This window comes from Drosophila tropicalis, unplaced genomic scaffold (assembly GCF_018151085.1).
Source record: "Drosophila tropicalis isolate 14030-0801.00 unplaced genomic scaffold, ASM1815108v1 contig_694, whole genome shotgun sequence".
Lineage (NCBI taxonomy): Eukaryota > Metazoa > Arthropoda > Insecta > Diptera > Drosophilidae > Drosophila > Drosophila tropicalis.
In genome coordinates, this window is record NW_027173176.1 from 4,145,062 (window position 1) to 4,172,303 (window position 27,242).

At 39.1% G+C, this 27,242-nt stretch overlaps 4 protein-coding genes across 5 annotated transcripts in view; 3 read left to right on the plus strand and 1 right to left on the minus strand.

Annotated features, from left to right (window-relative positions):
• Positions 1–3,356: 3,356 nt before the first annotated feature.
• Positions 3,357–13,088, minus strand: ZnT63C (zinc transporter 63C). Of its 2 annotated transcripts, none has more exons than XM_068292386.1 (8): positions 12,937–13,088; positions 12,164–12,303; positions 5,629–5,815; positions 5,429–5,553; positions 4,663–4,760; positions 4,078–4,594; positions 3,779–4,013; positions 3,357–3,701 (listed from the first exon to the last, which is right to left on the minus strand). In XM_068292386.1, exons 3-8 carry the CDS (start codon positions 5,803–5,805, stop codon positions 3,504–3,506), a joined length of 1,350 nt encoding a protein of 449 aa, XP_068148487.1. In that variant the 5' UTR covers positions 5,806–5,815; positions 12,164–12,303; positions 12,937–13,088; the 3' UTR covers positions 3,357–3,503. The 2 variants fall into 2 exon arrangements, with proteins under 2 accessions (XP_068148487.1, XP_068148488.1); XM_068292387.1 differs by having other exon boundaries at positions 12,164–12,306; positions 12,937–13,072.
• Positions 13,089–13,730: 642 nt separating this feature from the next.
• Positions 13,731–14,155, plus strand: LOC137578807 (small integral membrane protein 13). The gene is made up of 2 exons (XM_068292389.1): positions 13,731–13,892; positions 13,992–14,155. Exons 1-2 carry the CDS (start codon positions 13,814–13,816, stop codon positions 14,153–14,155), a joined length of 243 nt encoding a protein of 80 aa, XP_068148490.1. The 5' UTR covers positions 13,731–13,813.
• An 82-nt stretch (positions 14,156–14,237) lies between these two features.
• Positions 14,238–15,046, plus strand: vnc (GNAT family N-acetyltransferase vnc). The gene has a single exon (XM_068292388.1). The coding sequence runs from the start codon at positions 14,238–14,240 to the stop codon at positions 14,841–14,843; it is 606 nt and encodes a 201-aa protein (XP_068148489.1). The 3' UTR covers positions 14,844–15,046.
• Positions 15,047–15,900: 854 nt separating this feature from the next.
• Positions 15,901–27,242, plus strand: part of dpr6 (defective proboscis extension response 6) — a 105,439-nt gene continuing 94,097 nt past the window's right edge. Inside the window, exon 1 of the mRNA XM_068292545.1 lies at positions 15,901–17,328. The gene's annotated coding sequence lies outside the window, so the exon portion shown is untranslated. The remainder of the gene's footprint in view (positions 17,329–27,242) is intronic.

A 27,242-nucleotide genomic window follows, 5' to 3' on the forward strand; every position in this document is an offset into this window, starting at 1 on the left:
TGATTTAATTTGGGACTTGCAAAAATTACAAGTGCAAAAAACAGAAAAGTGCTAATAACACAGTCATTTGAAGGATTATTTTGATATCCTTTGGCATGATGAAGGTCCTTGCCAATGCGCATCTATTGGTATCGCCATGTCCTGGAATGTCCTTCGGGTAGCTAAGAAAAAGGATGTTTTCAAAAAATTGCATGTCCTGCATCCTTAGATGACCCCAATTTTTTTTGATGCCAACCGATAGAGTACATTAAGGACATCCTAGGAAACCATGTCCTTTCGTCCTGCGCCAAGATTTGTGGATTCTAGAGCTTAAAAACGAAAAAAGGATCATCTTCTCGAGTCCATATCTTGGCAGGACGTTAACCGATTTTCACAGGACATACCTTTTTGTATCCTCCAGGATCAGGACTATCGATCTGCATTCAAGGATTTTCAATATCCTTCCAAAAATAGTGCACAAATTTTTCTAAGGGGGTAAGTCAGAAAAATGGCCAAAAAGTCGCAAAAATACCATAAATGTCCTTATAACTCGGCCATTTCAAGGACGATCAGGATGTCCTTTGGTCAAATGATAGTCCTAGATGGCCCGCATCGACTGACACTAACAGATCCTGGAATATCCTTCGGGAAGCTGAGATAAAAGGACTTTTTTGTCTGAGAAAAAAAGGCAAATATCTCGTTAGTCCTTTGAAGGATCAGGACGAAAGTGGTGTCGAAGGATTCGAATCATCAAGGACTATAGTGGGTGCAAAGGACATGGCGATAGTCCTAAGGGGAGTCGAGATATCAAGGATTTTATAGTTTTCTACAGTTTTTTTGGTCTTTTGATTTAATTTGGGACTTGCAAAAATTACAAGTGCAAAAAACAGAAAAGTGCTAATAACACAGTCATTTGAAGGATTATTTTGATATCCTTTGGCATGATGAAGGTCCTTGCCAATGCGCATCTATTGGTATCGCCATGTCCTGGAATGTCCTTCGGGTAGCTGAGAAAAAGGATGTTTTCAAAAAATTGCATGTCCTGCATCCTTAGATGACCCCAATTTTTTTTGATGCCAACCGATAGAGTACATTAAGGACATCCTAGGAAACCATGTCCTTTCGTCCTGCGCCAAGATTTGTGGATTCTAGAGCTTAAAAACGAAAAAAGGATCATCTTCTCGAGTCCATATCTTGGCAGGACGTTAACCGATTTTCACAGGACATACCTTTTTGTATCCTCCAGGATCAGGACTATCGATCTGCATTCAAGGATTTTCAATATCCTTCCAAAAATAGTGCACAAATTTTTCTAAGGGGGTAAGTCAGAAAAATGGCCAAAAAGTCGCAAAAATACCATAAATGTCCTTATAACTCGGCCATTTCAAGGACGATCAGGATGTCCTTTGGTCAAATGATAGTCCCAGATGGCCCGCATCGACTGACACTAACAGATCCTGGAATATCCTTCGGGAAGCTGAGATAAAAGGACTTTTTTGTCTGAGAAAAAAAGGCAAATATCTCGTTAGTCCTTTGAAGGATCAGGACGAAAGTGGTGTCGAAGGATTCGAATCATCAAGGACTATAGTGGGTGCAAAGGACATGGCGATAGTCCTACGGGGAGTCGAGATATCAAGGATTTTGTGGTTTTCTCCAGAATTTTAAATTTAATTTGGCACCTTGAAAAATTATTCAAAATATTAGTTTTCGAGGTTCAAATAATACATTAAAAGATGATTTTCTTTTCTGTTCTATATCGAAGATATTCAGTTGGTAAAATAACTACTGGAGTAACACTCCTAAGGGTGAGAATAATAGTCCTAAGGGTGCAAGTAACACTCCTAAGGGTGCGAGTAAAAGTCCTAAGGGTGAGAGTAACAGTGCTAAGGGGCTAATGCCCAAAACGGAAAGCACATTTTGCATACTTTTGGGGGCTATTGCAATTACTATTCATTCATGGTCATAGTTTCCGGCTGATTACTAGGCGGGACAGTGCCATAGCTATTACACATAAGAATAGGCACACTTTCACCGTCTATTGAATCAAATAAACATTCAAACTCTTAAATAATATTAAAATTCAAAAACTGTCATAACAAAATATTGAATCAGTTATTTTTGGAGTTTAAGACAAAACTCACTTCCTGATACGCGATTCGTAGTTTACATTCCAATGAATGAAATACTTTTGTTTTTCTTTCTTTTTAACATATTTTAATGATTATGTTTGACGTTTTTATTTACATAAAATGCAAATTATAAAATTATAATACAATATTTTCTTTTTTTGTTTGTTTTCTTTTTTGTTTTGCTTTCTTTTATGAGGTTTCAATTATATCCCTCTTTACTGTTTGATATTAAAATTAAATAAAAGCTAGAATGTTTTTTTTTCCTTTTTTTTAATGTTGGTTGGTTTGTTTGTTTCTTGTGGTGGTTGTTTTTGTTAATGTGGTAAAAGCGCATTTTTACAATTAGCAAATTACAACTACTAAGAATAATGTAACTACGCCTAACCATACAATACATGTTACATGTATTATCTCTTTCATTCTGATTTCTTTGTTTTTTTTTTTTTTTTTTTTCTATATATAGACTTTGCATTCTAAAACTGCCATCAAGTCATTTAACTAATGCCACAGGTTAACTAACTTTAAATACATTAATTCATTTCACGTATAAACTTTCTCAAAATGTAAAAAACGTTGGACATACACATAGATACAACTAATATATGTATGTATGTATGTTTGTATGTGCTTAGGTTGGGTTCACTTTTATCTCAATTTTAACTAGAATCGAATTAGATATTTAACATACTAAAATGTTAATATATATATATATCTAATAGATATATAAATGGTCATTTCAATCTGCCCATATTAGTTTCTGCATCCTTTTTTTTTTTTTTTTTTTCATGATCTTAATATTGTTTGATTGATTTCAATTAAACTAGAGCACTAAACAAACACGCAACAACCCGGCACTCTACATCGGATATATATATATATATATATATCTGTCTCTCTCTATATATATGTATAGTATATATATATATATATATCTATTCATTATTTATGCCTAAAATTCACCTAAAGAACAAAAAGTAAAAAAAAAACACAAAGTTACTGCCGCATGGCAGACCAGTCTCCATTTGCGCAGCGATATTCTAAACGAGAACTAAATTAAAGGGCCACCTCGTCACCATTGCGGGTGCTAAGTGGAGTTACCTGCTCCTGGCACTGCTGCTCGACACGTAGCTGCAACTCACGCCTTCGCTGGGCAGTTACCGAGGATAAATTGGCATCATCATCATCATCATCGTCATTATCATTATCATCGCCGTCGTTATCTTTATCTTTCTTCGATGATGCCCTATTGGAAGCTACTTGTTGGTTAGATATATCACGTGTTGTTGTTGTTGTAAATGTTATTGGTGTTGCTGTTGTTGGGATGGCAAAATGTACTTGTTGTTGTTGCTGCTGCTGCTGTTGTTGTTGTTGTTGTGCGTGCTGCATTGGATGTTGTCAGACTATATCGCTTTTGGGCGTTGCTGTTGCATCAGCCACTACGGCCATTGCCCCACCACCACGATTAGATGGTATGATAGCCTGCTGTGGAGCAGACTCTAAAAGCGAGCCAGCAGCCTCAATATCACCAGCCTGGCGTGCTGCATTCCTCTGACGGCACAAATACGGTGAATTGGTGGGCGAGGGCAGTTGATTCTGTGGAATGAAACGAACAAAAGAATCAGAGATTAATTGGCATTTGAGTTTAGATATTGCCTGCCCCTTTTGCATACCAGTTTGTTGTTATTCTGACAACAGGTGGCCTTAACACAACCCTCCTCGGTGGTGGGACAGTCTAGAGCACAGCAATCTGATCCACTCATATTAATGCTGGACGTGCCATCGGACATGTTGCAGCCTTCAATCTCACTGAACTCGGGCTGAATAGTGGTCGAGTGAATGCCTTCGTTATGGAAAAATTCCTTCACCTTCTCAGCTATTTTCATGTACTCGGACAAATTGCGGCACCTTAAATTTTGGATTAAAATGAATCTTTATGCAAATCATCGACCCAGCGAGAAGCCATCCCTACCGTATATGGGCAGAGGCAATGATCCGATCCCCGGCCAATTGCCAAACGTGAAACTCATGCACCGCCAGCACACCGTCCACCTTCTCCAGCAGTCGCTTCTGTATGGCATCCACCTGAATGTGTGTTGGCACTGTCTGCAGCAATATCAATGCGGATTCCCGCAGCAGGGGCCACACCGAATGCAAAATTAGAACCACCAGAACAATGGACAAAGCGGGATCCATGTAGTAGCGATATTTCCATTCAGTTTTCCACACAACCACTGCACTAATGACCACTATAATGCTGCCCAATGCATCGCTCAGAACATGCAAAAAGGCGCCACGCATATTCATTGAGCCGGGATCATGGCTATGGCCATGGCTTGATTTCTTCACCTGCTGCTTCTCCTTTTGCTTCTCATAGGCAAAGTCATTGGGCTCATCCTCGCCATCGTTCATGTTGGCCAATTCGGTGAGCCGACTGTGGTTCCGGGTTAAGCCCCCGCCATGCGAGTGCCCGTGATGGCCGCCATGCTCTGCAATGGAATGGATAGACGGCACATACATAAATGATTCATCGTCAAGATCAAGGCAAGTTACATACCATAGAGCAGACACAGGCCTATCACATTAACTAGCAGACCCAAGGCACCAACAATGACCAGCAATTTGGGCTCGTGAATGGGTTCCTCTTCGATGAATCTAAAAGATATATGTATATTCGTTTTAACAATCGGGCAATAAAATAAAATATATAAAAGAAACTTTTGCACTCGTAAAGTTTTTGGAGCGCAAAATGCATATGGAATGCAAATTCAATGATAAAAGCAAATCGTCTCGCCGACTTTGTTACCTGTTGAAAAGGCATGCCATCAAAATGGAAGGGGCGTGGCGAACACATACAAATCTATCAATCAGCTAAACGGATCTATGTCAATATGAAATTTCGTGGCCTAAATTCCCATGTTCAAGAATCTATATCCTTAAACCTAACAGAAGTTTGTTCCTTCTGACTTTTACATAGAATGGGGAGGCTTTAATCTACCCGGTTGCCTTTGAAACGCAGGGTATTTAAATTCAAGCACGAATGATAACAATAAAGGGAATCAAACGACTCTGAAATACACTTTTGCTTAATTTTGCATTGATCAAGACCAACTTAAAGACAATTTCGATATACACACAATTCAGTATAGAGCATAGAATCAATGGCAATAAACTGGCAGCTCAGCTTTTAACACAAATATTTCAGCAAAGTTTAAACAAATCACGTTAAGGCACGAGACGCGACGCGACAAGGCGAGGCTTTCTTTCTCCTGGACATCGCATATATGTATACATACATATGTATGTATGTCATGGTCACTCACCTTTTGCATGCCTCGATGGTGATGCTAAAGCACAGAGCCACCAGAAAAACAGCATTGACCAAAGCACCCAACACTTCGGCACGAGCCCAGCCAAAAGTATTCTTTGACCACTTTTTGGGTGACATCTGAAAAGAAAACGTGTTGTATGAAAATTGGCAAATTATTCAGAATATCAAGTCAAATTTATGCACTTTGCTCACCTTAACCGATAGGAATGATATCACCAATGCTGCTATATCGCCCAACATGTGAAAACTGTCCGCCACCAAGGCCATGGAATTCGTTACATAGCCAACAATTATTTCTACAAAGAAGAAGAAGGCCGTCAGCCACATCATGGAGAGGAGGCGACATTTCTTTCCCGAATACTTGGACATCTTGGAGAAGCTGCAATTGAATTGATTTAAAAGATTAATTTACATGATACACATAGATCAAGAGAGGTTTAATTGTTCTGATTGTTTATGATCTGATCGTTCATATATCCATATGTACATATATACGGGTCATTCACCCTTTAGTAGGTTTAAGATACAATCTACCAATTATTTTACAATGTGCCAACCTCTCAAATTGTTATTACCAACAACACACACGCAAAGAGAGAGAGAGAGAGAGAGAGAGAAAGAGAAAAAGGGGCAAATTACCAACAAATTGATGGTTTTTTTCTTCTTCTTTTTTTCAATTGTTTTTTCATTGTTGTTGCTCAACTTTTTTCCATAGTTTGCCCATTTTGCCTTTTGTTCGTTCGGGCTAAAAGTTTTTCAACCATCCTCCCCCTCAGAGGGAGACAGACACGGAGAGAGACAGAGAGAGAGACAAAGACGGGGAGGTTTAATTGAATGAAAAGCAAAAGAAAAGCTGGACTTGAACTAAAACTGGAAAGTATCTATCTATGTATCTCTGCTCGGGGGCTTGGCCCCTGACTTTGGGAATTGTTTAGTTTTCGGTTGACTAGACAACAACAACAACAACCACACACGGACTGAGTTTTGAATGGATTGGAAACTTACGCAAAGAACTGCATTTTGTAGTTGCAAGTTTTAAGGATGGTTGGATAAATGGATTTCTTTGGAGTCGCTTGCCGGTCTGATCGACTGCCACCTCCGTTTGCTCACTGAGTTACACCTGCTACTGAGCTCTGGATTATAAGCCACAAAAGGTGGCTATTAAGTACCCAGAATCGGATATACAACCTAGGTACGAGGAACACCAGAAGTCGATGTGTAAACAAAAATACAAAACCGTTTCAACTGAATTCGACGACAGAGTAAAATTACCGAATCAAAAAAATGTATGTACGAGAATTGAAAAGTAAAAAAAACAAAGCAAAATAACACAAAACGGAGAGGTACGGGTAAATGAAAAAAAAAACCAAATGTCGCCCCGTTCGTTGTTAGGGACGGACCTGACAAAAGGGGAAGGGAGCACCTCCCCCGCCCTGTTCCCATGCCCAGGTGGGTGGGTGGCATTGGGTTGGGAACTGTTTGTTGTTGTAGCTAAGAAAACAATTTGCATTTTCGCATGAAATTGAACCATAAAGCAAAACGATCGACTGCTGTTGGCTAAGCAACCAAAGCAAAGCAAAGTCAAACCCCATCAATAGAAGGAACCGGAAAGTGTTATGACTACAGTAAAGACTCGTTGGGAGAGCGCCGCTACATCTCCTCGTTATGGTGGATGCCTTGAAAACACTTTTCACTGTAGTTTAGTTGGCTGCATCCACAGAGCATATTTCCCACACCCCACCCCAACCCAACCCAACGCAAACCAACTCAACCCACTTGATTCTCGATGGTTGCTGATGTGACCGCCAAAACTACATAAAATTGATTATACAATCTCTCTTCACTGGCTGGTTATCTCTCATTTTTCTCTCTGTCTCTCTGTGCTGTTCTTTAGCCGTCAAGAGTCATTCAACGAGTCGGCACACGAGACGCCAAAATGCCGCACTTTGCATTATAAATTTTTTTTTTTGGTCTATCTTTTGCTTCCCGCACCATCATAATCATCATTATCATCACATCAAAAAACCCTTCGCCCAATGCTCATTCTGCTGGTGTTCCGTGTGCTGCCGATAAATGCGCAATTAGGCATACTAAATGGGCCCAGCAACATCTCTCTGGCAGAAACATACATATGTATATTTTGTTAGATAAATATCTCCTACATACAACAAAGTCCAGTCATTTTCCCGATAAGCAAAACGAGCTACATATGAACACAACCAACCAACCAACCAGACGCAGCATGTGCGCAAAAAGCAAACAGAAACAAATATGAGAAGGCTTATCAAAGTTGGCAATTCGTGGCAGTAAGTGGATACAGTTATGAACGATAAACGATTAGGAGGAGGAGTATGTACATTGTACATACATACATACATACATATGTAAGTTCTTTCGTTTGTTAAAATTGCAATTACAATATGATACTCAAACAAAATATACACAAACCCTGACTAGACTGATTGATTAGAGTTACTCATATTTGATCTACAATGTGTTTATCCAACACAAGTCTCAGTTACTTGATCTTTTCTCCTCTGAGAGGGAACTCAGCTCTTCCTTTCCTCCACATGCATGTGGTCCATAATAACCAGATGAAAATGCTATTCAAAAGATTCTTGATTCTTATGATATAACTTCTGAACGAAATGCGTCATTGAAGATCCTACAATGAGCAATTGATTAAACAATGAGATATAAATACAAAATGCCAAAACGCAATAAAAAGAAAAGGAAACAACTCACTTGCAATTAATATATTCGCCTATATATAGAGTATATAAATATTTGACCGGGGGAAAAAAACACGATGCACAGGTAAAAGGTAAAGGCAAAGGTAAAGGTAGGTAGAAACACCTTGCACCTTCACGCTTGACTAAATACTGTACTCTATAGGGAATGGCGGCAATGATGAGTAGAGTTTTGGTGGTCAACTGAATGCCCGCCCTCTGTGTTTCAGGTGAAATGTCTACTGATAGTCCGAGTCCCTCCACTCACCACTCCACTTACCCCGTCACCGCCCATTCGGAATGGACGTTCCAACATTTCTGTTGAGCTCTTAAGCTCTGGGTGTTACTCTGGCGATAGTGAGACGTGTTTGGCATATGAAAAAATAAGCACACCGAGAAAAAATACCGAACTCAAATCAAGAAATGTGGAAATCAACTGAATTTGCGATCGAATTGTATTAATAATTATGCAATACTAATTTCATTTCATTTTCGGCTTTTGCAGGGTAACACAAGTTGACATTGAATAGTTAGTACGTCGCCAAAGGCCAAGTCGAATATATCTTGACTAATAAGTCTTTTGGAAATTGATGTGACAAGACTAAGTACATAGTTGGAATTGAGGAGAGATGAGGCTGACCTCGAGAATCCAACAAACAGAAGTTGTAACTGAAAGTCTAGTCTACAGGGAATTAATTGCCTCCATTGGCTATGGAGTATTTAATGTTTCAAAATCCGTGCCTTTAGATAAATATGGTGATTAAAAAAAGCTATGACATTGGGTTTTAAATTTCCGTCTGACAATATAGTAGGTATATATAGACTCTATCAATACACTACCCGTGTCTGTGTGTGTGTGAGTTTAGTCAAGAGGAGCACGTGCAATGCGTTTGGCCTACACAATTAATTCAAAACAATTTAACATTCAGCTCACAGGCCAAAACGATTTCAAAGTACAAACTATTTAATAGTTGAAGAGAGACACACAAAGAGGAGGAGTGGCAAAAAAGGGGTGAGCAGGGTGGGTGGAGGTTGGTGCTGGTGAATTGGAAGGTAGCTGGTTAGCTTCTGTGCATTTATGTGCAAGTCTCGCTTTACATAGATACACACAGAGAGAGAGAGAGAGGGTTACCCAGTGTGTGTGTGTGTGTATCTATAACTGGGTTACAACATATCATCATTCTAGGTCATGTCGTATTTAATTGGCCTTCTCTACAACAGCAACAGCAACTCTCACACACACACACTCATGCGTTTTGCCAAAAACAATTGGCCACACAGTTTCAGGTTAACCACAAAAAGGAAGAAGAGAAGTTCTATGATAAGAACAGCCCTAAAACAAAAGAGAGAGACTAAGATAACACCAAATTCCATTCGTGCTGATAAGAAGATTCGATTCGATCAAGCAGGGCTAAGAATCTCTATGATAAAGTCATCCTTAATCTTTAAAGAAAATGTTCCTTATCTCCCCTCCAATGACACTTGTTACTCGCTTTTAGGATACATCCAGATAATTAACTATCTACCTGTCACGCAGACAGGTAGCTAAAACGAACGCTCCGTTTGACCCCCTGGCAAATAGAAAATGGGTCAATAGAGCACAAACAAACAAACAAAAAGAAGAAGCAAAAGCTAAAATCGGGACAATAATTTTCTTGCTTTTCATTTATGTTTCTTTTGTCTTTGTTGTTGGCTTTTGCCCAGCTGAAAGTGAATTGCAGTTTGTTGTCGACAACATGGCGACGATTAACCCGATTCTTGCAAAGAAAAAAACCCTTCGAGTGGGTGGGGGTGGGCGAGAAAACAAAAGGAAAAACGACCAACCAATTGACTTTTCCATATGCAAGGAAAACTACTCTGAATGAGGATACACAAATGGGCGAATTGTAGATTGAATGTAGTTCAAAACTCTCACACCCTTCAGATCCGATTCAACTCAGTTTGATTTATTTATGCAAATTACGTGGAAATGTTACAACACGGCGTAATAAAAAGCAAGAGAAAGAGAGAAAGACAAGAGGAGACTGAATGACATTGCATGGATATGATTACGGCTACGAATACGAGATGGATACCCATCCCATAAGCAACCCATATGCTTGTATATATGTATGTACATACATATGTATATACATTTTGTCTGTTTCAATTTCTAGACTATTCAGTCTCATGTCAATAAAAATCACTGACAATGTTGAGGGGGAGGGGTGGCAAATGGAATTTGAAAATTAAATTGATTTATAATAATAGAACGTGTACAAAATAAAAGATTCCTCTTCAAAAAACAATATGTACTTCCAAATATATTATACCTACAAATACACACGTCGAGTAATAGGTACCTACATCTGCATGTGTGCGTCTATGTGTGTGAATGAGCTTATCTTACCACCCACTATAACCCACTTAGTTCTTGTCATAAATCGTCGACTCGTTTATATGGTCTACTGGGCAAACATAACCCAGTTTTAGTTTTCACTTTCAAATGGTCAATCTGTACACATATGCATATACGCTCACAGATGTATGCATGTGTGTGTGTGTGTGTGTATGGGTGTAAATCATATTCTCACAACATCAAATATTAAATGCTATTTAAATATTGATTAGAAGCAACCCCAAAAACTGAATGCAACTAAATAAATACAAAGAAGAAAAAAAATAAACAAATCCGTGCCGCCTTGTTCCAATCAATCTCTCTCTCTCTCTGTGTGTGTGTGTTTTAACTCATTTGGCACAAAATTAAATTAACACATATTGATTTTTTTGCACTTGATGTCAATCATGCTCAATTTATCTGTTGACCACGAAGAAGAAGTCCACAAAGGAAGTTCTAATAATTGGTTCATATGGATTCATATGGGTGTCTAGGCAGAGAATTTTTAAAGGGCTACAAGAGATTCCAGAATTTGTATTTGCCAAAAACATAGATCATATAGTATTCTATCCGATCCTTTAAGCTTGGTTTTTAAGTTTTCTTTTGATTATTAAAGACATAAATCCGCAATATTCTTATTCAAATCGGATAGCAATATGCTTCTCTCTGACTTAGACTTACATATGTACATACATACATACAAATGTATGTATGTATATCCAAAAATATTCACAATCCACACTCAAGTTTATGTTGTATTCATTCATTACTTATTATTCGATATATAGTAGACTTAAAGGAATTTCTTTGAGTTCTTTTGGGTTATTCACACGATGAAATGGAATGTGATAATAATGATGATAAACATTTAATTTCAAAGTCCTTCCCTCGACCCCCTCCAATGTTCAAGATCTTCCTTCATCTATGACAAATAAAACAACAACAAATTAACCAAACTGTGACTCATGAATATCGTTCTCTGATTTAAAAAAAACATCAGCATTTGAGATGATTAAACTTCTCGTGATGATAATGACAGCCAACGACACGAAGGTAGATGGCGGTGGGGCGGAGGGCAGGGGAAGACGAGGAGTAACCGGTTGTCAAGCCGGCATACTACTTGCCGCCATGGATTCCCCCTCGGAGATTCCTCACTCCAATCCCAATTCAGACCAATCAAGTGCATTGATAAATCAAGGAAAACTCTGTAAGAAAAACTTCCACTAAATCAAAGTGTTCAGCAGGGCGTGGAACAAGGCAAACAATAGAGAATAGAAATACCGAAAGGAAGAGAGGATTTGTCAAAACAACAACAACAAAAAACAAGTAAGGGACAAACGTGTCTGAACATGAATTATTGACCCTGTTGAATATTTGTGTGCTCTTTGCAAATATTTCCTCTCCCTGTCTTTCTTTCTCGATGTTGATCACTGTTGACCCTCTCTCTCGCCCTCTCGACAGGTAAATAAACACACACCACCCCCCTATTCCGGAGCAACCCTGTGGCCTGAAAAGGGTATTTCACAAACGAAGACAACGCCTCTTTTACCTGTTCAGTTCGTTGAACGCCAAGGATATGGAACGCGTAAACTGATTGGGAGGCAGGGAGGGAAAAACTTACCAAAACTTTCAGTAACTGCTTGGTCGTCGTCCCTCCACCTGTGCGGGGAAATCGGGAGGGGGAATAGACTCGCCTTCGATCCGCAGGTGCAGCGGCTTCTTTTGTTCTTCTTGCTTCTCTCGTTGCTGTTGTTGTTGCTGCTGCTAAAAACAAAAATTTATTAACATTGCTAACTCGGCCACACTTTTCCAAAACACATTTCAATTTTGATTTTAAGGAAAAAAAAAACACAAAATATTATTTCTCTTTTTTTTTCTGTTAGATTGCTAGTTCGCTGGTATTTTTTCCGCAAAATCAGCTGCAAACTTGTCATCGCTATCGTTGGTGCTATTGGCGGTTCGCTTGATGGTCAAGAGAAGGCGGTTAGGCGGGGACTGGTTGTTGTTGTTGTGATAAAACAAAAAAAAAATACATAAAAAATATATACATAGCAGGCTGACGTTGTAACGCGTGCAAAACATTTTCTTTTCGTCGCTTTCTTGTCGTCTGTTTTTGTTCTTTTGTTGAAAACGAAGACAAAGAACAGCGGGGTGGGGGTGGACATTTTTAATGTCAAACGGAGGGAAAACCAAAGTAAACCATTGCAAAAAACAAAGCGGAAATTCCTGCGCCTTCTTCCTGAGCCTGTAAGTGGGGGGGTGGCTTCTATGTACATACAAATAAATTGTATTTAATTTGATTTCTTCTTGCTGTCGTGATTCGCGTCCACGTGCACTGGCACTTGTCAATAAAAATGTTAATTATCACTTCCTCTGCATTTGTATAGACATTACCGATGCTGCTATTCTCCCGACAATTCTTTTCTTTCTATTTTCTCTTTTTATTGTGTGATTTATTTCCGACAGCACGACCTCTTTAAGCGAATTCAATGTTGTTTATGTTTTTTCCTCGCCGCCAATTCGCCCGACTGTCGAATGCAACACAACCATAGGACCAGATTTGCCAATTCGCCATAATTATTTGCCCAGCCATACTGAATATTCGCTCTGCCAAAATGAAGACACATTGAAGATTTTCGCCGTGCGAATTCGCTTGGTCAGCTCGCGGTTATCGACTATTTACGACAATTCCCTACTTGTTATCGATTCAAGAATAAAAGAGGTTAGTGTGACCCAAGATGTCAATTCGACACTTATCAACACTACAGTAGCCGGTGTGCAAAAGAAAAGTGGGCTCTGCTTAATTTCAATAAGGTGTAGTTGAAATAAAGTTATTCACTTGCCACAATCAAGATATATTGTTATTGTTTGATTGTTTAACACGCGCAACTTGCAAGAGACGCAATCAAAAGGTGAACCGTGTGTGGGGGACACAAATTTGGCACCTCAACCCCCATGTGCTTCTGCCGCACAACATGCAAATCAGCAAACCGTTGCCATATCATTTCTATGACAGAAGTCATCCCTAGAAGGAAAGCCAAAAGGCTTAAATAATAAATAAATACTATTAGTTAATCGCAATTTCAGTGAAATGAGTAGATTTTATTCACAATTCTTGTAGTTACGGGGACGCAGCCCTGGCTGTCAGTGTTGTAAATGGCGACATTTGTTTCCCAGCTGATTTTCAAAGTGATTGTCATTAGAAAAAAAAACACAAAAAAGTTAAAACAAAACTAACATCAATTATTTTAAACATTGCTAGGCTGTGATAATGTCCTTGCAAACCTGGTTGGCCTTCATTTTTACCATATTAGCTTCTGTTTGCTTTGTTGCTGCCATTATTTTGTTGGGTAATGTTTTGTTTGGCTTGGGTAGTGCACAAATCCTCGTGTTTATTTTGTTATTACCATTAATCCAATTTAATATTGTTGCAATTGATTCTTGTGCAGGTTGGTTCCTCATTTGGAAGGCATTTCTATCAAAGTTTCGACTGGTCCGCGAACTATTGGGTCAAGAGGAGCCAGATGATCAGCAAGAGCAGCAACTAATTGGAGAGCAACTGCCGCCACAGCAACCAATTCCGCATCGAGCACGCAAAACGCGACGAGATTAGCACACGCAACGCCACGCAACGCCTCACGTGTATATATACATTAGATATATAATATAGAAGTAGAATTTTCAAATATTTCAAGATGAACATACGCTGCGCCAAACCCGAAGACCTCATGACCATGCAGCATTGCAATCTGCTGTGCCTGCCGGAGAACTATCAGATGAAATATTATTTCTATCACGGCCTAACATGGCCCCAGCTCAGCTATGTGGCGGAGGATGATAAGGGCGGCATTGTTGGCTATGTTCTAGCCAAAATGGAGGAACCCGAACCGGGTGAGGAGAGCAAGCATGGCCATATCACTTCACTTGCTGTCAAGCGTTCCTATCGCCGCCTGGGCCTGGCCCAGAAACTCATGAATCAAGCATCCCAAGCCATGGTCGAGTGCTTCAATGCCCAGTATGTGTCGCTGCATGTCCGCAAAAGTAATCGCGCTGCCCTCAATCTCTATACCAATTCGCTCCTCTTCAAGATTATTGAAGTGGAGCCCAAGTACTATGCCGATGGCGAGGATGCCTATGCTATGCGTCGCGATTTGAGTGAATTTGCTGATGAGGAGACCAAGGCAAAGCGCAAGGAAGGCATCGATGACGATGAGGCCACTTCAGCCGGCGGTGACAAGAATTCCCATAGACCAGGTGGCGGTGCCCATAACCACAGCGGTCATGATGGTCATTGTTGTTAACACGTACACGCACACCAACCCACACACACACACACACAAACACTCAGTGGAAGAAATGCTGCCGGCGTGCGTTTACTTTTTCGGTAATTTTTGCATTTTTATGCATTAGGTTTTTTTTTTTTTTTAATTAACACAGGAGAATGACAAAAGGAAAAGAATTGTGTCTTTTAATGCAATGCTAATAAAGCGTATTTATCCTCAAATGGGCATGGTAGTTTTTTATATTTAATTGAAATTGGAGTAAACTTTGGGTTAGATGGAAAATCAGAGGCACTTTTCTTAACGGAACTTTTCCTGTACACAAATGGAACACGGATGAAGTTGAACCTTTCAGTTGAAGTTTTGGAGCTAAAGCTTTTAAAACTTGAAATTAAAAATAAGAAGATATAAGGAAACCGTTATGTAGTGGAAATGACGAACATGTTCCACAGTGTAATTTGTGTATGGTTATGTCAATTGGAATGCTTTTGGAGCTTTTGAAAAGTTATCCAAGTGGAAACTGACTATGGTGAGAATATCAAACTCGCACCCTTAGGACTATTACAGGCACAGGAAAAACTGTTCTCAGCCCCAAATGAACCCATTATTCCAGTGCCATAAATGGTTAGAGCTTTTGAGATATCCCCCTATTAATACCCTGTGGGTCAAAATTGAACTGAATGTTTAACTAAACGAACATAAAACCTAAACACTAAATCTCTCTATAAATGTTTTAATTTGTAATTAAAAGGCTTAGACCATTCAAACATATGAAATTCTGCCATATGGGGGTAAGCCACAAGCCAAAACTGGCGTAATACCGCTAAAAAGGCCAGATTTATTCAACGGGAATATTTAGTGAGACTAAAAAGTTTTATCTTATTAACTTTACTTTTAAAGGTATTCTATGAATCGAGCATTGTCGTTTAAATGGTATTTGAGCCTTTTGATTAATTTACTGCGCTTGCGTTAAATTAATCTGCTAGCGGCAACAGCTGTTTTTCTATAGCACGTGCATTGCCAAAACTGATGCTGGGCTTCGGGTGGCCAGACTTTCGGCTCGGGTGCGCCGTTAGTCAGTTCGTGAGGCACTTTCGAGGCAGAAGCGTCCTGTAAGCGGATTTTAGCGGCAAATCTTTTCGAAATAGAAACCAAAATGTGCGCAAAGTTGATGATAATAATAACTGTGTAATTCCCCCTACATTCAGAGTTAAGAGATTGTAAACAAATGTAAGCACAATTAAATGCAATCGCAAACGTAATAACACAGATTGGCAGTCCGGCAACGTGCTAGTGCTACAACAAGTGCGAAAGAGATAGCGAAAAGAGGTTGAATATAGTGAATAGCGTGATAAAAACAAAACAAAACAACAGAAATTCCTCCGATTGAGGAGAGTGGGAAAAAGCAGAGTGGAAATAGACGCCAACATCAAATGCCTATAAAATTTGTTGTATATGTATATTTATTGTTATTGCTTTGAATAGTGTGTGCGGATGCTAAATCAATAATAAAAAAAAAAGTGCCCCGAAAACGGAAAAGTTGATTTTTTGCCAAAGGGTGTGGACATACACACGCACAACCACATACACACGCACACACACACAAACACCCAGAAAGAGACTGCCGCCACCGCCGCCTGCCCTGCCCCCAGTGCCCCGACCAACCGACCGGCTTCTCGATTCAAAACCATAAAAACATAAGCGCATTTTGCGGCAAATGTGCAAATAAACACACAGAAAGAGGAGAAGAGAGAGAGAGAGAGACGGAGTGAGAGTAAAAGCAAGTAAAAGACAAAGCATAGTGCATCTCGCACCTCTTTGAGGCAAGTAGCAAGTTATTGTTGTAACTCAAAGAAGAGAGGAGAGAAAGAAATCACAAAAAAACGAACCGGGTCAAAAGTTCGTAAGTCGTATGTTTGTGCGGCAAACGCTAGCCCACGCTAATTCTTCTTGCCACAATTCCTCAAGTGCAGCAAGACACAAGAAACAAGACACAAGGCAGAGACGCTGCGTCGCCGTCTCTGTCCAGACAAAAGGCATTAGACAAAGTGCCAGTGCCGGCAAAAACCGCTCCCCGACCTAACCCATCCTCAGCCGACCCTAACCCGGTCCCACCACCGCCACCACCAGCAGCAGCAACATTAAGTGCAACGGCCAGGCCTACATAAAAGAAAAACCCACATACATATACAAATATATGTACATGTATATATGTATATATACATCGTGAAAGCGAGACAAACTAGGCCAATTCATGAGAGGAAGACTAAACTAAAACAAAATAACAAAGTTTCTGGGGCCATTTGTCAATGACTGGAAAACTCGCGTGACCTACCAATTTTTGCTCCTGTGTGTCCTTTATTTCTTGTTTTTTTATATTGTTTGTTTGTGCCTGTGTCTGTGTGTGTTTAAGACAAAAACAAAGTGTAATAACTAAAAACAGACTCATCCAAAATAATCCATGGACTAGAATTAAATTCTTCTTCTTTGATCAAAAACCCAAATGGTAAGTCTCAAATCTCAATGAAACTTGTTGAACTTTGTTACATACGAGGCTAAAAAAAGTCTACAAGAAATTTTTCTGCCGCCCAACCAAATATTGTTTCTTTAATTCCTGAAAATGATTCGCTGTTGAGATTCATCAGACTGCATTGTAATTGCTTCTGTCACAACAGAAATTTACTTAAAGAAAAGGAATTTGACTCAAGTATTTTCAACATAGTTTTATTGAACATCCTGAATGTTAGAAGTCTCCTTCGCAAACTCAATGGACAACGCGAAAAGCAAATACCATTGTTTAAGATGTTAAAATTACTCTCTCGTTAGATGGGAACGTAGAAATAAACCCTTTAACCTTTATAATTCTAGCAAAACTTTCTTAAAAACCAAATTGTTTACTAGAAAGACAAAAATGAAAAAGAATAAAAAGGATATGAACCATTTTGTTGATTTTAAGGAATGTCACAAAAGGAAGTGTAATGCAATTTAAATGTGCATCTTTAGGAGGCTTTTAGAGCCTTTTCGGATGTGCGACAAAAATAAAACGAGGGCTTAAACATTTGAAATAAATAGATTCTTCTGTCTAATTATAAAACTATAATTAACTGATATTATATTTATTGTCGGCACCGCGTACAATTTCATTTTATACCGATTCAGTTAAGGCCATCGCTTTTACAAAAAGTACAACGGACAATAAAGTCCTTTGGCCCATTAAAGCACATTCCTAATTAGGAGTGGAGAACCAAGCCTTTTCATTAGTTTCTACTTTCTTTCGCTTTCTTCGATTAAATGCTTAATATATGAAAGCATTTTTATTTACACGAAATGTATAGCATACTTTCTTGGGGTTGCAGATATTTTGCTTTGTCAGTTACAAGTTTTTGGCAAACTTCAAACACTTGCCACGAAAAGAAAAGTAAAATGCCATGAATCATAATGATAATTTAAAGTATTAAGCCATTCTAACAAACTATTTAGTTTCTAAAAATGCACAAAATTATGATTTTGTGTAACTTTAGTTTTTCGCTCAACTATATTTGTCATAACATCATAAATAAAGTTAGGACGTCAACTTCCCAACTACAAAAAAATGGTTTGTGAACTTTGACGTGTCAAAAATGGCTGTCGGGAATGTATGTATATATTCATCTATCTCATCTACTCTTATTTAACTTCAAAGGCAACTAAACTAGCGGGTGTAATGACATTTGTCAGGAGGATTATGCCAAATGTTGGCCTCCTTCATCGCCATCACCATCATCATCAGCATCATCATCATCATTATCGTCAGCAACATCAGCATCATCATCGCCGTCTTTGTCACTGTCAACGCGTCTTGCAACTGTCAGCGGCAGCAGCAGCAGCAGCAACTCCTCCCTTCTTTTCCCCCAGTTTCAACCAAATTTTCTTCATCATTTTTAAGCAAACATTTGCTGCTGCCACTGTTGCTGCTGCTGTTGCTGTTGCTGCTTCTTTTTCAAGTGTTTACTACTTCTCCAGCCCATAGTGTTCTGTTCTGCACCCTCCCTTCCCCGCTTTTATATGTATTTATGTATGAATGGTATGTATGTGTAGGTATCCTTCTTCTTTCTCTCTGCATGTTTGTTGTTGTTGTTGCTGCTACTTCTACGTGTTGGCTCAGAAGATGTCAACAACTTTTGCTTGGCATTCGGAACTGAAGCTGCGTTTACTTATTTCGCTTGCTACTTCTGAAGGAAAAGCATACAGAAGCATGGGAAGGGGCTGATGGGAGATGAAAGAAGTCGAGGGGAGATGACTGCCTGCCTGCCTGTCACACATTTACGCTTGTTTTTGTCATGCTGATGAAATTTGCACTTTTTTTCCTCTCTCTCTCTTTCTTTTAATATTTACTGTTGTTATTGTAGTTGTTGTTGCATGTGGTAGTGGCATGGGCAACTGTCAAAATGCTTAGCAATGGGCACGTGGTTTCCGTTTCCGTTTCCGCCAGCAAAAAGTGATTGATGGCCGCATTTCGCACCACTACTAATTAAACTTATTTAGCGAGTCGCCATTGTCGCAGCCATTTTTCATTTCACTCTGTGGCAGTAAGTATGTGTATATGTGTGTGGTGTGTGTGTGTGTGAATACTTGCTCTGCTTTCAAGTGTTTATAGCTTCAATTCAATTAAACAACTGGGTCAGTTGTGGTGTTGGCATTGGCAAGGACTTCAGTTAGGACTTCACTTTACTCTTTTTCATCTTCTCTCATTTCTATCTAACTATTCCTCTTTTCTCGCTGAAAACTCGGAACTCAACTTGCAGCGCGTAATTAATTTTCCTCATAGGCCCCACTTTCTGATGAGGACGAGGCATTTTTCATAGGGCAACAAATATGATGGAGAAAATGAAGAAAAGAATGCAGGCAAAACCCTTTTGTGCAATGCTCAAAATTGCATTTACAATTCATTTCCGTTGAAAATGAAATATTATTTAAATGCCAGCAAGAATCAAATGGAATGTTCAATAACTGAAATCAATGCATAAAGAACAGATGCAATGAAAATTAAACTTTACCAACAAAAGCTTACGACAAGACCTTACTTTTGCTCTATTATAATGATGATGCAGATCAAGATTCGATTGCCATGCGAAAAGTAATACCATCATACCAAAAAATATTGAAGAGTAATATGGAACGAATACTTAATTATATAATTACTTTGTAAATTAAATAAAGGACATAACTGACAACGATTCCTAAGCATCTTATATCTTAAAAATCTGTCAAGAAAAAAAAAAAACACTTCAAATATTTGTTGCCTCTTCGTGGTGACCCATTTGTCATCAGCCATTTGACCGTGCTTCTCCCAACCCCCGCTTCCCCCCCCATCCCAAAATCCAATAACTGTCCGATGGCCAGATATTTCCAATCAATTCTTTTTATTTTTATTTCACTTTTTTTTTGTTTATTCATTGACTTTCATTTAGCTCCCATTTACCATCACCTAGTCCCTCGCCCCGTTGGACTGAACTTTCCAAACAAAATGTGCTCATTAAATATGATTTTTTATTGCTCCCCAAAAACCAGGAAAAAGTGCTTAGTCATTAAAAATCAAAAAAAAAAAAAAAAAAAAAAAAAAAAAAGGGAAAAAGTAAAACTGTAGCAGGGTGTAGAGGGAAAGAGGGAGAGGAGAACAGAAGCAGCAAGTTTACGATAACTTTTGCCGGCCACACATAATTTCGCAGCAATGAATCGGGAGTTTACGTATAATAGTATTTATCTCTCTCGCTCTTTCTATCTCTCTCACTCACTCTCATCGATTTAAATGTCAGGCCAAAATATGTCCTCAGGGAGTCAAGTGTGAAACTTTTGCTCAGCAAAAGTTTCAATGAAATTAAAAAGATTTATGATTTTTAGTTGTGCAAGTTTCCAATGACTGAATCCGAATCTGATCTGAGACACACACACACACATACATATATCGAAACATTATATATACAAAACAATCAGTGATATTGGGCGCGTCCTGGGAGTGAAAGTTTTTGCTTTGTTGCTGTTTATTTTTTTGGTTTTTTTGTGTCTTCCCTTGGCTCTTGGGTCTCAAGAACATTATTTTGAATTGCATTCATTTCGGTTAATGGCTGGGACGCAGGTTGACGCAATAAAAAGGGCAGCCAAATGAAACTTATAATAATCATCGGCCAAGAGGCATTACAATGCTCCATGGGCGATCCAAAAAAGGTTCTTGCTAGGCAAACCAAAAAAAAAGTGGTGACAAAGAGAGAAAGCTTGAGAGAGAGGGGGGCAGAAAAAAGTCGAATGAAATAAAAATTATGTTAATTTAAAGCGAAGTCTCAATAACGAGCTGCCTCTTCTGCCTCCCCCTCTCCTTTCCCCCACTTCTATAAACTCAAGTGTTCAAAATTGTTTAAAGCTGACAAAGGTTCAACAAAGAAGGTTTCGTTTGCTCACCCCGTCTCCGTACCTCCTTTCAGTTTCCTTTGCATCTTCTCTCTGCAGTTAACCGAATTTTCAAGCCGTCGTCCGTTGACTCTGGTTCCGCCTGCTTGGAGTTTTGTTTGCACTAAGCAACGTCAATGGCTTACAATAGCTTCTCTGGACCCATTGTGCCTTCCAAAATCCTTGGCACAATTAAGGCTTGGTCACGCTAATTTTTGATTCTGGCCTCTGTCAATGGTTCTTGCCACGCCCATAAATAAAACCAAAGTGGAGTTGAATCTTTAAATTTAATTTACTCTACCCCTCAAAAAAGAAAAAAGGGTGTTGCCCGTGGGCGTAGGCTGTCAGATGTTTCTTTAATAGACACTCTCTTCTCTTCTGCCCTCACAGAGATACACACACACACACACACACACGCAAACACATATACAAACGCAATCATAGTCAGAAATGTCATAAAAAAATGGGGCGCCAAAAGTAAACACGCAGCTCCACTTGTCGAGCGGGGAAAAAACACAAGCAACGTAACAAAAGTTCGGTTATCGTTAGTTGTACAGGTATCCAAAGGCCTCAAACTTCCTTACCTCACCTCTCTCTCCCGAATCTCATCTCTACCATGCACTGAGAGAAAATTTGAAGATACAATAGACATAAACGGAAAAACATTTTTATGAGTTTCTAATTCTAAATGTCTTTGAAACGTTTGAAACTTGAAAAATGTTGTTGAATCAAATAAATTGCTCTAAATCGTTTTCTATATACTCAAAGACCCCATTATCTGATCAAGATTTCTTAATTACTATTTACTTTAAACAACCGTGGCGTCATTGCAAGAAATTTATTCCTAATTTGCCTTTTTATGCTCACCTAAACTGGTTTTGTTTTACCAAGCTTAACATGGTTATAGTGGCGATTTAGATGTGTGTATATACATACATATATAGATATTATAGTTAAATCTAATGATATTTGTTGTAAGCCTAGTGGATAGTATCTAAATGAGGCTTGTTAGTTTCTTGGCGTGTATCATCAACTGTGAGAGACTCACCTATGCATATGGCTGGCCATTACCATGACCCGCATACCATCAACCGGTTGTCGTTTGCCCTTTGGCAGCATCATTTCAACAAAAACAACAACAACAAAAGCGACAAGGACAACAGCAACAACAATATTACAATTTTTGCCTTGCCAAATGTAAACAACGTAAATGGAAATGGTGTTGAAGAAGAAGAAGCATCAGCAGCAGAGGCAAAACTCAAGCAAATGTTACGCATCCGCCACGTTGAACCTTTTTTTCTGTTGGCTGGATTTTTTTTTGGGTTTTCGCCTGGGTAAGCTAAGTCGTCGTTGCCCGCATTCACCTCACCCACAGTTTACATCACATTCACCCACCAGTCGGCTTTGAGGGATTCCAGTGACGGATCTATGGATAAATTTTGCAAGGATAAAAAAAAAGATAAAGAATTATTCAATCACCTGGTGACGGGGGCAGAGCTTAGGTCAGTGATTCTCTTCTCTGTCTCTCTCTCGTTTTCTCATTCTAGAGGTAAGACTTGGTTGGAAAATTGCAAGTGAAAGGGAAAAAAGTTTGCGGTGGCAACGACGACTTCTGGACAAAAACTAGCTCAGTAAAACAATATTTCTTAGTATTTCTTAAATGCAGAAAAACATAATGTAGAAATTCCCTTCTTACTTTTATTTCGCCTTCTGTAGATCCGCCACCGGCTCTTCCCACTCTGAAGTTCTATCCTATTCCTTTTTTTGGTTTTTCTATTTTCTTTCCTGCCAAAAAACTATTCCCTGCTGTCAAAGGCAGTACGCGACGCTACGGCAACGTTTGGCAGTCAAATCAAATGCCCAATTTGCGACAATATTGCGCATACGCCGCATGGTAAGCACTGCGAGAAGTACAAAAACAAAAAAAAATAAGTAAGAAAGAAAAAGGAGAGAAAAAAAAAACAACTAACCAGCCAACCGAAAACGATGTGTAAAAACTCTCTAAGAGAAAAGATGAGGAATCTCAGCTGAGATAGCTACGCGTGCATATAAAATGCGAAATTGTCAGGGAAATTGTGCGAGACTTTAAATAAGTCAACAGGCAAAAGTAATTGCAAAAAAATGAGTTGCACACACACTCTCGCAGAGTTTCGGTCTGTGTGTGTGTGTTGGTGTGTGCCACATTTGTTTGCGGTTCGCTTTTGGGATGCGATTTATTGACACTTGCCTGCTTACCATTCTACTCATACTGCTTACCATTCTCTACTCTTGCAATGAAAAACTATTTCAATTAGTCGCGTTGGAAAATTTTTGAAACATTTTCACTTTTGCGTGTTCAAGCAGTTAATTAAAATTTAGTTTTCATTTTGGTTTTATGGTTTTGGTCTGATGTAAACTGTTTGCTCTCTGCTTATGTCTATAGACCAATGTATGCCTCTGTGTGCCTGCCTCAGTGTATGTGTATGTGTGTCTGTGTGTGCGTGTTTGTATTTGCCTTTATTGAAATGCACTGTCAACGCAGCTTATCGTCCTTGTCCTGGCCTATTGACTGCAATTTGATTATGACCAAACATTGGCCAAAATGCATTAGCGGGCCCAAAAATCCATATATATTAGTTAAGAGTGATTCCTCTTCATCTTTTCTTCTCTTCTATCTCCTTTAATATTTAATATGGGTGAGAGTCTTTCAATGTGTGTGTGTGTGGTCTGAGTAGCCCAAATATTTTCATTAATTAAAAGAAAGCTTGCCCGCTGGACAAGCCACATGAGGAAAAGTCAAGTGTCAACACAACCGCAATTTAATTTATATTTAAATATATATACATATATTTAGGTATATATGTATGTATGTAACTTTAAATGTATATACATATTAATACCCCGTACGATGTGAAAGAAGAATATATATATTTTTAGTAAACCTTTGAAAGCAAAAACAGACACCGCAAAGTAAATTAAATGTTTCCAATATGGAAATCGTTCAGTAAATCTCAAAAAAATTCTTTAAACAACTTTAAATCTTTTGAGATGTCAACCTTCAACTCAATATTATTAATAAGGCAAAATAAATTATTTGTCTTTGAAGTTAAAACCTTTTCATGGATTATATTTATTAGCAAAGTTATTCAAAAAACTCCTCAAACGGTTAATGCCTTAAGTTTACTTTAAAATTTTTCTTTGCCTAAATGGGTAATTATAGTTGCAAAATATACATGGCAAATATTTCAATTGGGTTTTCCTTTTTGCGTTTTCGATGTCTTTGAAATTGGGGCTCAGAGTTGACATAGAAGAGGCATATTATATATATATATATATGTATATACATATATATCCATTGTTGTGTCGGGTATCCTATGGTCGAATCTTAGACCAGAGCCATTTTAACTTGTATTTTATTTCATTCCTTTTTGCCTTTTGTGTCTTTTGCTTTATGCTAATGTTGGCCTGGTGGACTCTGCCATAAAATGTGCTAATACACAGGAAACGTGGCTGGGCTGGGCGTTTCGGGTTGGTCGGGAGGCGTGGCGAGGCGAGGCAAGGCGCAATGAGCGTTTGTAACTTTGCATTTAAAAAAGCATTATGTTAAAATCAGCCTACGGCCACAGGCAGAAGGCAACAGTAGACAGCGACAGCAACAGCGGCCCAGGAACCAGGCATCCTAGCATCCATCCTAGTGTATTTCAAAACCCAAAGAGCGAGAGAGCAACACGATGCGCAATTAGATTTCCGCTAAAGCGGATTTCGCGATATCGCGTGACTTGGGCGGCGGCAGGCCCCACAATTCACATAGAGCTGGAGCTAGAGTCAGAGACGGAGCCAGAGCCAGGGCCAGGCGTGGCTGTTGGGATTATATTTAAAAATCAGAGCGCAAAATTGTACAAAATGACAACGGTTAGTGGGGCTAGAAAACGACACAGAGATGAAGATGGAGGAGGAGGAGAAAGCGGAGCCGAGTGCAGGAGAGTTGGAATGAAAGGCGGCAGGCAAGCGTAAAATGAAAACAAGTTGCTCGGCGCGCATGTAGGACGACGCGCCGGCTGAAACCAGAATGGCAACAACAATTACAGCAACGACGACAATAGGAAATGACGACATGAATAACAAGAGAAGCAGCTGGAGGCGGCGGCGGCGGCGACAGAAAAACGGTGGGGGCAAAGGGACCCCAACTAGGAATAGAAACAGCAGGGGGGGCAGCAGCAGCAGCAGCAACGTCGTCGCCAGCATCGGCATCGCCATCGAATGATAACAGGCGCAAATATCAGGGATATTAAAAAAGTCAAGCTGGGTGCAAATGCTTGACGACAAGAGGAGCCAAGAGACTATTGGGTAGGTAGGCTGGAGGAGTGGTTGTAGAGCACAGTGTCACATTGTCTTAGCCAAGTGGGTAAGCTTGCCCTCCTTATTATGCCTTGTTGATGCGCGATAACATCGAGGTGGAGAACTGAAGGAGGAACAGAAGCAACACTTTGCGTGACAATGCAAAACAAGAAAACATTGAATGGACAGATGGATGAATGGATGGGTGGAGAAGTGGGACCGCACTCCCACTAAGGCAACGAAAACGTGGCAAGCACACACACATATACAATAAGCGTGAATTAATGTGGATTTGAGATGAGACCAAGATGGCGACAGAGAGAAACAGCCTCGGCATCAGGATCAACATCAAAAAGCAGCAGGATGAGTAAATGAATGAGTGGCTCCTCGACATGGGCATAATGGCGCACAAGTTTCCTGCCCCACATTCCCCACCCTCTGCGCAGCATTACAACATTGGGTCAAGCAGCGTTGAAAAGTACCATAAAGTATGCCTTATCTGCCTAAACTCTCCGATATATCACACAGATGAACATTGCTTGGCCAGCAAAGCAATGCGGAAAAGTGTTACGGAGAAAAGCATACACACACACACACACACACACACACACACAATTTAAACCAATTAAACAGCGAACTAATCACCAAACTAAATGCTATCAATTACAACGAAACAAAAAGGGAAAAACATGCAATTTGCCAATTCGGGCATATTCAATCAAAATGTTTTCATTTGATACACAATTCGACAATTGGCCAACTATTTAATTAAACCAATCAATGGCCTTAAACAATATGTTTTCTCTTAAAAGTTGTTCTACGATTACGATACGATTCTACGATATTATTCGAAATATATATTTCTGCATTCTCTTTATGCAATACAATATTACTCTCTTATAATTATAAACTTTTTTTATAGCATACTTTTTTGGGCTTATATTTTTTAAACAAGCATCTTCAACCGGTAAATTGTGGATCGATTTATAAATCGTAAATTAAAGGAGGGGAAAACAAATCAACAATATATTTGACGTTTTTATGTAATATTTTGGCTTAGCCGTAATGGTTCATTTTCTTCAAGTATTACATACTTATACATTTGTATACAAACCACCTTTATATATATATCCACTTATATACATATATCCACTTATTCAGCATTGATACTTGCTTGGTTAAATTTAGCTTGAGCACTTGACTTCACCCCTAGAGTGTAAACAATTTGTAGACGTTGAAATCCGCTCTCAAATTTCGCTAAGTAAATAGAAAATTTGCATATTTGAATATGTTAAACAAATATTGAAGTTGCCATCAAAAACGGTTTGGCAAGGGTTTGAATTAGCTAGCTTTACAAATGATATATGTATAGGCTGCAACGTGCCATATAAATATGTATATGTATATTCAATGGGATATCTGTGTGTGTGTGTGTGTGTGTGTGTGCTTAAACCACTCTTAATTAGCGCGTTAGGTGTGCAAGTGACAATTGCCAGGAAAATTCACTTAAAAATCCGAAAGGGAAGGGAGAAAAAATTGTTGGAAAATGGGCAAAAGCCATCTGCGGGTGGCAGTTGTCAATTTTGTGGTGGTCGCCTCTCGGTTGAGCGGGTCAAATGTCAAATGGCATTGCAATGCGTTGCATGAGCCTTAATTTATGCAACGCAGAATCAAAATGCT

What these genes read in the sequence shown, in the direction of transcription:
- ZnT63C (XM_068292386.1), bottom strand. Translation starts at nt 5,805, where the DNA reads ATGTCCAAGTATTCGGGAAAGAAATGTCGCCTCCTCTCCATGATGTGG. An exon ending in ACCATCGAGGCATGCAAAAG is followed by an intron (nt 4,761 to 5,428) that starts GTGAGTGACCAT and finishes TATATCTTTTAG; the next exon opens with ATTCATCGAAGAGGAACCCA. An exon ending in AGGCCTGTGTCTGCTCTATG is followed by an intron (nt 4,595 to 4,662) that starts GTATGTAACTTG and finishes ATTCCATTGCAG; the next exon opens with AGCATGGCGGCCATCACGGG.
- LOC137578807 (XM_068292389.1), top strand. Translation starts at nt 13,814, where the DNA reads ATGTCCTTGCAAACCTGGTTGGCCTTCATTTTTACCATATTAGCTTCT. An exon ending in TGCTGCCATTATTTTGTTGG is followed by an intron (nt 13,893 to 13,991) that starts GTAATGTTTTGT and finishes ATTCTTGTGCAG; the next exon opens with GTTGGTTCCTCATTTGGAAG.
- vnc (XM_068292388.1), top strand. Translation starts at nt 14,238, where the DNA reads ATGAACATACGCTGCGCCAAACCCGAAGACCTCATGACCATGCAGCAT.